General features: G+C 37.9%; 1 protein-coding gene and 1 long non-coding RNA gene across 2 annotated transcripts; both read right to left on the bottom strand.

Moving 5' to 3' along the window:
- Positions 1 to 950: 950 nt before the first annotated feature.
- LOC136831154 (uncharacterized) lies at positions 951 to 2,219 on the bottom strand. The gene has a single exon (XM_067091110.1). It carries the CDS (start codon positions 2,217 to 2,219, stop codon positions 951 to 953), a length of 1,269 nt encoding a protein of 422 aa, XP_066947211.1.
- A 461-nt stretch (positions 2,220 to 2,680) lies between these two features.
- Positions 2,681 to 10,731, bottom strand: LOC136831579 (uncharacterized). Its single transcript, XR_010850933.1, has 2 exons — positions 10,631 to 10,731; positions 2,681 to 7,341 (listed from the first exon to the last, which is right to left on the bottom strand). It is a non-coding gene; the product is annotated as an uncharacterized lncRNA (long non-coding RNA).
- Positions 10,732 to 11,342: the final 611 nt, after the last annotated feature.

Below are 11,342 nucleotides of genomic sequence, written 5' to 3'. Positions count from 1 at the left end.
TACATAGAAACCATATTTATAAACATATACTGTAATTTTTATTAAGATTGTTTGAATAGAATTCAGTATACATAAGTTTGAAAAATTATAACTTCAGATAAACACTGTGAACAGACAATGCATGTGGGTGATTATACATTTGTCTTTTTATCACTGACCACATTTCACGCTTTTAGCTTGCTTGATTATCATCTCTATTACCTTATGCTACTATGAATATGATAATGACGCAAAATCATTACAAATATCTACGAAAAAGACGAAGAAATGAACAGAACTTACTTTAATGGCTTATCTTTGGTTTTTAGAAAACTCGTATCATTCAAAGAAAACGTCGAGTTCATTTAGGAAAACAGATCTCTAAATTAGGAAGAGACTATAGAAAAAATTTTCAGGTACTCAGGACAGAAAAAGTTCCCTACCGGATTAGTGTTGCTTGCGCGACCCCGTGCTAGAGGAGGCATAGATAAGTGTAGATTGAAGCCTTTTTAGCCATGATTTATACATATTTCATAAAAAAAATTGTTTGAAACTTAAAGTAGAGTGGTTTTCCTACCCAAAACCGTCATAAACCGAAAATGGGTTTCCGGACCCCATGGGTCGCCGGACGGTCCCCTTAACCAAGTTTATATAAAACTTATCTTATGATTTTAAGGGGAGATTTCTGCAGGTTAAACATGACAAATTTCTCTCTCTCTCTCAAACAGGTTGTGGGTGGAGAGCTGTTGAAGGGTTGTGGGTGAATAGTTGTGGGTAAAATGTTGTGGGTAAGGGTTGTGGGTAGGGGTTGTGACTGCAAGGTTGTGGGTGGATGGCTATGGGTAGAGGGTTGTGGGTTTAAGGTTGCGTTCAGGGTCATGGGTGGAAGGTTATGGGTGGAGTTGTGGGTATAAGGATGCATGTGGAGGGTTGTGGGTGTAAGGATACATGTGGAGGGTTGTGGATGTAATTCATGAAGTGTGGGTGGAGGCAGGTGGAGGGTGGAGGGATTCATGGGTGGAGGTTTGTGGATGGAGAGACAGGTGGAGGTTGAGGGTGGGGTTGTGGGTGGAAAGCAGGCTGTGAATGTGGGTGGAAGGCAGGCTGTGGGTGCAGGGTTGTGGGTGGAAAGCAGGCTGTGAATGGAGGGTTGTTGTTGAAAAGCAGGCTGTGGGTGCAGGGTTGTGGGTGGAAAGCAGGCTGTGGGTGGAGGACTTGCAGTTGTGGGTGGAAAGGTGGAAAGCAGGCTGTGGGTGGAAAATAGGCTGTGGGGAGGGTGGGTGGAAAGCAGGCTGTGGGTGGAGGGTTGTGGGTGGAAAGCAGGTGGAGGGTGGTGGAGGGTTGAAGGGAAAGCATTGTGGGTGGAAAGCAGACTGTGGGTGAGTTGTGGGTGGAAAGCAGGTTGTGGTTGAGGGGTGGGTGGAAAGCAAGCTGTGGGTGCAGAGCAGGCTGTGGGTGGAAAGCAAGCTGTGGGTGGAGAGCAGGTTGTGGGTGGAAAGCAGGCTGTGGGTGGAGGTTGTGGGTGGAAAGCAGGCTGTGGGTGGAGGGTTGTGGGTGGAAAGAAGGCTGTGGGTGGAGGGTTGTAGCAGGCTGTGGGTGGAAAGAAGGCTGTGGGTGGAGGGTTGTGGGTGGAAAGCAAGATGAGGGTGGAAAGCAGGCTGTGGTGGAGGGTTGCAGGTGGAAAGCAGGCTGTGGATGGAGGGTTGCGGGTGGAAAGCAGGGTGTGGGTTGAGGTTGTGGGTGGAAAGTAGGCTGTGGGTGGAGGTTGTGGTGGAAAGCAGGCTTTGGGTGGAGGGTTGTGTATGGAAAGCAGGCTGTGGGTGGAGTGTTCTGGGTGTAGGGATGCATGTGGAGGGTTGTGGGTGGAAAGCAGGCTGTGGGTGGAGGTTGTGGATGGATGGATGGTTGTCAGTGGATGACTGTGACTGGATGGTTGTAGGTGGATAACTCTGGCTGGAGGGTTGTGGGTGGAGTGTTGTTGGTGGGTGAATGCTGATGGAGGGTTGTGGGTATAAGGCTGTAGGGGAAAAGTTGTAGGAAGAAGGTTGTGGGTGGATGGGTATGTGTGGAAGGTTGTGGTGTATGGCTGTAAGTGGGTGGTTGTGGATAGAAATTTGTAGAAGGTTGTTGATTGAAGGTTGTGTACGAAGGGTTGTGGACAGAAAATTGCAGGTGGGGGCTGTGATGGATGGTTGTGGGCGGGAGGTTGAAGGCAGAATGTTATTGGTGTGGGGTTGCATATGGATGATTGTGAAGTTGGTTGTAGAAGTAGGGTTGTAGGGGGGTGGTTGTTGGTAGAAGGAAAGTGAGTGGGGGGTTGCGGGTGGAGGATTGTGGCTGAGGTTGTGGGTAAAAGGTTGAGGGTTGATATGGGGGTGTTGTGAGCAGATCGTTGTGGGTGGAGAGCTATAGGTGGAGGGTTTTACGAGAGAGAGAGAGAGAGAGAGAGAGAGAGAGAGAATATAATCCCTCATCAAGATAATAACCGTACTATAAAAATTACAACCATAACAGATCCGTCGAGTACCAAAAAAAAAACTCATCCCAAATGAATAACAAAATAAACCATCAACAAATGTTGTAAATCTGACCAACTTCCACTTTGGTCAATATCAAACTGAAAACGTATCCTAGAGTCAAAATATCTTCCTCAGTCATAATTGGATTAATTATTTTCTCTGTCATGAAGCATTTGCGAAGGTTGTGTATTGAGAAGAAATTTGTTGTTTTGACTGTGTTTTACCCAAGAAAAATGTAATATAAATTATAATGTGGGGGATGGCTGGATGGAGTCTCCCGAATAATAACCTTGGGAATGTCTCAGACCTTGTCGAGTTATTGGACCCAGTCTAGTCGCCATTACGAATAAAAATATGTTAAAGGCAACTTTGCGCCATTAAGAATAAAAATATGTTAAAGACAACTTAAGACACATTGGCTGTCCGTGCAAACAACGTTCAAATTGCTAAAAAAAAAAAAAAAAAAAAAATTTGCTAAATCTGCCGGTATAGCAGTCTTCAGTTCAACCTCCTTTTACTTCAAAATCCTCTTTGATATTGGAGTGCTATTTGTGATGTTAAGTCTCCTTGAGTTGGGTAATATGAAAATCACGCTCAAAGAAAAAGCAAATTTACCGATACCGAATTATTTACCGTCTTTTATTTGTGTTTACTATTTATCCCAATGTGGGATGGTAGTGAACATGACGCCCTCGGGAATGATGTTTGATATTATATAAAATGTGACAGCGACGGAAACTAATGTCACAAACGTTCATACTTCACATTACAACATATGAAAATTAGATTTTCAATCCCAAAATGTGATAATTGTTTAAGATTTTCCTGAAACTGTTTAAAAAAATGGCATAATCTCAATGTGGCATTTCAAAGACATCGCAACTCAGGATCGACAATTTACTTATTTCTGCAACTTTTGGTCATATAAAGCTTTGATCTACCAAACATACGCAAGAATAAACTTCTAATGTACCTTGGCGTTACTTACAATTAATAAAATGAAGAAGAACTATCAATTAAACACTAAAATAAGACGGCTGGTGAGACACCATGAACGGTTGCCAGCAGCTCAGGTTCCAATAATATCCTAACAGCTTTGAGCGTTATTTTAGATTATTTATCGTTACCTGTATCACATTATAAAGCCAATATTGAAATACGCGATATTATAAGATATTTAATCAATACTATACATGGCATTTCTCGTCAGATCTTTTATTTTATGGCTACAACAAGATGTAAAGTTCCATCGATCGAGATTTTAACTGAAAACCCCGTATGTTTGGTCGGCTGTTCATGTAACTAAACTACAAGAAATATCGTTTAACAAACAAATGAACAATATAGCATCAACCTTTGACTGATTCATGATTAAAAAATAAATAAATATCAAGTACAAAACAAAGTTAGATTTTAAGTAAAGCCTTAAAAATCTCCGAGTGCTATTGTCGTATCGTCGGGTGACAAGTCAACACTAAACGCCATTCACAAACAAACATAGAAAGAAGTTTGAATATAATTCATGTACAACATGTACACTCTATAGTTGAAGAAGGTTACCTAACTTGATGAGAACTGGGCAAAAAAGCTGAAATACAGAAGTCCTTGTACATTTTAGTATTACAATACAGCACTTTCCCATTATTCAGACCATCAAGTTCCATTTTAACATTAAGAACTAACTGAATCTTCATCATATCACTGATATTCAGTGGTAACTGCACGGAACATAATAAAAAAAATTATACCTAAATCTAAATATCTCCATAGTTCAAGACACTGCAACATTGAAAATGTTAAAATTTACAAAATCTATAAACTGGAAAAAAATATATGCGAATTTCAAAAGGCACTTACAAACGTAAAGCAACAACCAACTCAAATATTTCCTTAACAATACATGTCTATAAAGGTGAATCTTAGTGACTTTTTCTTAAGACAAGACAGTTTCATTCTGTTATATCACTTCTATTAACTAATCAAACTTTCACTGGTGCTCTGAGATGATACATTTTATATGACAACAAAATGAACAAAATATTTTCCCTTTCCTTTCTTTAAATCCCCATAATCTATTCCCACTTTGCTTCCTACTTCCTTAGCCTCACCTTACTCCAATTTACAATTTCCATGGAATACCAAGCCCTTCGTAAGTCTTACAAGGAAAGAGACACACTTGACTTGTCTTGTGAAACATGGTAATGATAATAGCCCAATACATACTAACTATCCTTATAGCAAAGTTCATCAACAAATGAATTTCCCTTATTACACAGATGTCTGGAAAATATTTCTTGTTCTGTATGAAAAAATACTGGCTAGTTCCCAAGGTGATTTTCATTCTTTAAAGCAAGTTCACTTATCAATTACATTAAGAAGTAATACTACCTGAGTTGAGTTACCTTGCTAGCAATAAAAGACTCCTCAAAGTACCAGTGTTAATTTGAATGTATCTATAAATTCATATACATAAAATCCTTGTCAGAGAATCAAAAACTATTCTGAAAGTACCACTTCCAAAACTAGAACCTTAACATGACAGCAGTGTCTTGAAACATGAAGAGATGACATGAAAATATTGCTCCTTTGAAGATAAACTTTTAATTGAAGCATCAGCTTTCAATAAGTCTATTTTTAAAATTTACAAGATGCATTATTTCCATGGCAAACTTGAACAAATTTAGGAGACCATCATTATATTACAAGAAAATTATAACAAGACCTCCTTTCAGCAAATCTGGGATAACAACGAATAAACATAATTCTGAAATATTTCCTGTTGTAAAATACAAACATACAATTACTTTGTTCTGTGATATCATTCCAGTATTAATCTAAGCCTTTATGCAACTTGAATCCCTAAGTTTAAGCCCCAGTGATTACGTACTTTTACAGTGATATAAAACCTAGATGCATTAAAAAATTAACTTTACATTAACATGGATATATTGTAATAAAAAAAATTGAAACAGGCTCTGAGAACTATCTGCAATTGAAAAAAACTGTCAATAATTACTGATAATTATTCCATAAATGTTTTAAGTGACAACTCAGAGATTCGTCACTAAACTACTGTATATATAACCAAGACAAAAAATGTTTTATATACGTCAATATGATCTATTCCTCTTAGCTAATGAACCACTAGCTATTAAGCAGGTAAGAATCTCGTGGAAATTAAAGAATATTATCAGAACAATTTCCTATTGCTCTAAAGAACTCTGGGAAAAGTCACAGTCTCCACAGATCTGCTAAATCATTTACTGACAATGTAAATATGGAACAACAACTATACTCTGATCAATATACTACTTGATACCACCTACCAGAACTTCCCTTGAGTCAACATAACAACCTACAATTGTTTATTAACTGATATACAAGAAATCAAACAATGGAAAATGCTTTTATCCCCTCGTGTAAGACTGCTGGGTACCTGACATCATGATGTTGATGTTAAACCATAAAGAAATGCCTGACGTTAGAACATCATGCATCCTGTACAACCTGACAGCTGTCATTAGGCGTATGGAAGTCCTGTCTAGTCCTGTGCCGTACCTGACATCATGATGTTGATGTTAAAACATAAATGAATGCCTGGAGTTAGGGCATCATGCATCCTGCACAACCTGGCAGCTGTCATTAGGCCTATGGAAGTCCTGTCTAGCCCTGAGCCAAACCTGTGATAAACAAGTTACCTTTGCACAGTCTCTGTGACATAACCTTCATGGAATGGTACTCATCCTGGCGTCATTTCAAAACAAAATACCTGTACTTTATTGCAGTTATGTTCACAAAAAGCCAAGCATCAAATAAAGGGTCAAAATTGCAGTAAACTCAAAAGAGTTGGAAAAGCTGAAAATGACAACTTATATCTGACTCAATGGTTGGACTTTGATGTTGCATCCACAATACTCCAATGGGTTTGCATGCTGGTCAACTGAGAACTGATATTTTCAACTGATAGGATGTTTAGACTAATAAGCTTTGGATGTTGAAACATACTGAATAATACTACCCAAAAGCTAACATTTAACTGTTGAGATTTATATTACAAACTATATACAGTATAATGTACTGAAACTTTTGGCTTACATAAGCTGATAGGAAATTTATGTACTTAAGCCCAGTAAATTTAGGCAAAACTATACACCCAGTCAACAAAAAAACTATCTAAAAGCAGATATGTATTGGACAAACAGCTGATTTAAGTCATGAACCACTTACAGTATCCTGAACTACACAGTAAACACCTGCATATGCTATTAACCTAAGTTTTCCTTAGACACTATTATGACCCACATGGAGTAACACTTTTATGACCTACATAAAGTAAAAATTGCAAGGAACTAAGACTTGAGCTTATGTCATACTAACACTTGCCCGGAACTAAAACTTAAGCCTATGTCAGTTTTAACAGTGAAAGGGAAAATAAAATCCCTATTTATAAAATTAAAACCTAAATTATTCAGTGAGACTAATTCAGAGATATATAACAATGGGATCATTTTTCCTGCTAACAGGTAATGTTTCAAATTTCTCACTACCTACAGTTAATTGAGGTTTGTGAATAACCACTAACAACAATATTACATTAGGTTAAAACATGAACGTATTTCTTGAAGGTATGATCTTCCATTGTAGAAATTCCTTGGCAAGAGTGGAATATTCACAGTAGCTCAGTCATATTCCTTGTGATTTCCTCCTGTAGTGGTACAGAGTCTTCAGTAGCTAATGCCTGTCTTACCCAGGTCTTACATGGGTGGAGAGGTGCTTAGGTGTTGCGCACATGATATGTTGTTTGACCCCAAGGGTCTACGGATTGCCAGTTGTAGGTGATATTCTGAAAGACAAGAAATCAGTTAATTAAATCATGCAACATTCAGGTCTTTTGACTTACAAAGCATGAAAATGAGGAGATAACTATGACCAGGTTCCAAATATCCTAACCTGAGTTCCTATTAATAAAAGGGGCAGAAATGGGACAATAGCTTTTGACCTGTGTTGAGCATCAACAGTCTTTTATCAAATACATCTTAAATGAAATCCTTTTTTGTTACAATAAGTGTAAATGTAATGAAGCTTTGGACTGCAATGCAAACTTTATTAAAATAGTAATAGAAGATTTTAGGAACAAATTTTATCCAGCGAAGACAAAATCTACCTGAATCTGAATAAACTATTAATATTATTACAGTATTAATACTCTGATTCTTCTTCAGGTTCAGCAATTTCCTATTTTATTTAAACCATTTGGAGTAAAAAATGGTCTTTTTTTATTCAAAAGGCTTTCACGGTACAGTACTTGTGAAATACCAGACTTTTTTGGATATTGCATTACAACCAAACACTAATTACTGGGTGAAATACCAGACTTTTTTGGATATTGCATTACCGCTAAACGCTAATAATTGGGTTAAATACCAGACTGTTTTGGATACTGCAATACAGCCAAACACTAATTATTGCGTGAAATACCATACTATTGGAAATTGATTTTTCCTGTACTTTTAGTGTTGCTGATGAAGGAGGTGGTGTTGTTTATTGTCGGTCAATTATTACTGACCTAATATCTACCCAACGTGATTAGGGACCCTTTGGGAACGCAAGGTTTTGGGTGGGGGGGGTGAGAAAAAATAGACTACCATGTTGTAGTTATAGAATGGTTCCGCACATGCGCAAGTCATTAGGAAGCCATATGTTCAAGAAGGTATTGGCTAATGAAACCTATTATAAAAGGACCTATACTAACCTAATGTACCCTAACCTAACCTAACCTAGCAGGCTGCGTTACTTAGCCAAGGGGCTACAACTCCGGGACCCCCCAGTGAAGGAAACTCCACTTTTTACCAAAGGCTCCCATATAGCACTGCACATACGCGATAGCATTCCAGGGTGGCCAGCATACAAAAACATACCAGTTCTGATGTTAATTACAGGTTAATTACAGTTGACCACCAAAAAAAAACAGTAATTTGTTAATAAGCACCCAAAATGCTACAAAAAAAGTCAAGGTAGAACTAAGTACTGTATTAGCTCTGTGTCGGTATTACCTTGGAAACAGACTTTTTCTATAGTATTTTGGTTTCTTATCAAGAATTTATTGTTATTTTTTGTTACTTGACTGTAATTAACCTCAGAACTTATTACAGGTAGTGCTCGAGTTACGATAATTCGACTTACGATAATTCGCTTTTATGATGGGATTAGCAATTAATATCGATACGACAAAATTTTGAAAATACGTATTTTTAAATTTCGCGGGCGACTGGCGCTGGGCAACAACGTACAATCAGGCAGCGTCACGATTATGCGATACGTTGGCCCGAGAGGCTGGAATAGGTACATTAATTCAATGAGCTGACCTCACTTGCCCTCGTTGTGTCGGAAGTTAAAATAGGTCAGTGTTCGTTTGCAATTTTTGTGCGTTTGTAAATACAGGTAGTGCATGAGTGACGATAATTCGTCTTACGATAATTCGAGTTTACGATGGAGTTAGCAATTAATACCGGTACAACAATATTTAGAAAATATTTTAAAATTTCGAGCGGGCACAAGCAACAGCGTACACTACAATTGCCGTAGAATCAGGCAGCAAGAAAGACCAACTTACAATAGACCAACTTCTTTTTCTCCATCTCTTTATTCCGTCTTCTAGTTAAAAAAGTAAGAGAATAATAAAAGCATTGTTAGTAACCTTATACTCTTGCGAAAATGCGTACAGACATAAACAACCGAACGAGACTCTGTTGTTTTGCTAATAACCGAATCGGATAACAACTGTTTTGCTTGTATTTCAACCATCGTACGGTTAAACAATTATCGTAGTTATGTTAAAAATGACATTAAGTACTGATATGTTTTTACTACCATATCCGCTTTGGAGAAAAGATTGGCAAGAAATATACTGCTGCAGTAAAATTAAGCTGCAAGTTGTAGCTGACGCTGAAAAAGAATGTTCAAGCTGCTAATGACTATAAATTATCGTTACACACAACATGGATGAAACTCGACCGCAAATAAAATTGGAAAGTATTTTAATCAAAACTACTGGACATGAAAGAACACATATTACTGCTGTTTTCACGCCGATAAAAGATACATACGAAAAGCTCGTGGTATGATGATGTATAGAGTATTCTGTGTAGTGTAGGCTAGGCTACCATATATGTATAGATGGTACTGATTACCTTCGTGTAGGCTAGGCCATATTCGAGTTACAATTTTTTCAACAAACGATGGGTTTTTTGGAACCTAACCCCATCGTAAGTAGGGGAATACCTGTATATTTTAGCCACTGCGCATGTGCAGTGCTACAAGGGAACTTTTGGTAAAAAATGGAGTTTCTTCACTGGGCGGTCTGCTCGATAAGTAACACGGCCTGCCAGGTTAGGGTACGTTAGGTTGGTATGGTTCCTTAAATAATATGCGGAACCATTCCATAATAACAATATGGCGGTCCGGTCTTTCTCCCAGCGCTTTCCCCCCACCCAAAAACCTGTCCCCCCAAAGGGTCCCCAACCATGCCTGGCAGATATGAGGCTAATAATAACTGACTGACAACAAACAAAACCACCTCCTTCATCAGCAACAGTAAAAGAATTAAAAAGAAAATCAATTTCAAAGGTAGCCTAATATTCAGTGCAGAGCTTTCGCTCAGATTTACCAACAGCTCATTTATTCATCGTTTTCCATCATTTTCAATAAACATTCGATAAATGTGCTCCCTGACCTTGACTTTGACGTAATACAGGGATTTTGGACCACCTAAACCGTAGGATGACCTAAACGACTTGGCCAGCTTACGTAGCCGGCTCCATGTGGACAATAAGGCTACCCTCATTCAATGCATTACTCAATTACTTGTAATTACTCAATCACACACGACTTAATTACGGGTAATTAGGCAATCTTCATTTCGAAATGACCTAAGGAGGGGGGTGGGGGTTTCATTATCTAATTTCCCGAACTTTAAAAAATATATATATATAAAAAATTCGGCAGACGTCACAAGGTGCCTTCGGCAAAGACCTTCCAGAAAAAGGGATTTATTTTATTCCTTCGTCTGGAAAACGGAATGATTACTTGTCATTACTACTAATTATGACTCAATTACCGTGATCGTGACTCACCTATAGTGAAATGGGAAGGTCTTCGGTACTAAATGACGTAAAAGAGGAATTTGGACCTCAAAGGGAGATGCGTCGAGACTCGAGGGTCACGGATTGTAAACAAAGATGGACGACAGTTTCCAGTTCGCGATTTTTTTTTGGGTTTATATATATTTTCATTCTACGTTTCTCGGTTATCTAGTGCATTTTTTACTATCTTTATTGAAAAATCTAAGTATTTGTGTTATTTGTTTATTTTTTTATTTCCATCTCATTATCCTGAACTTTTGTTCTCCGCTTTGACTGAATCACAAGTTCCGATCTTCTTCTTTTGAAAATAAGGACAAGAATTTACGTAATGAAGACAAAATCAGACCCTATTCTTCTAAGAATATCTTGATATATTGTTAATCATACACACTTGAAATCCTTAAGGCACAGTAATCACCAAGAGCTAAGGGATTAGGTGTAATTTTAATAATATATCAATATATACATGCAAGACAAGGGTCTGATTTCATCCAAACCATTTTAGGAAAGAATTGTACTTCGTAGTATTCAATATTATTTACTAAAACAAGCGAGGAGGAGCATCAGAGCAGGCCTAATATATACTAAAATAACGAAGAACAAACTGAGCATTTGGGAGAATGGCCTCAACAAGTTGAAATATTTAATAATTCTTTCAATAATAATCGTAAAACAATCAATATGTTTGAGTCTCAGATTCTAA

This window comes from Macrobrachium rosenbergii, chromosome 48 (genome assembly GCF_040412425.1).
Source record: "Macrobrachium rosenbergii isolate ZJJX-2024 chromosome 48, ASM4041242v1, whole genome shotgun sequence".
Lineage (NCBI taxonomy): Eukaryota > Metazoa > Arthropoda > Malacostraca > Decapoda > Palaemonidae > Macrobrachium > Macrobrachium rosenbergii.
This window is presented reverse-complemented; position numbering and strand designations above follow the sequence as displayed.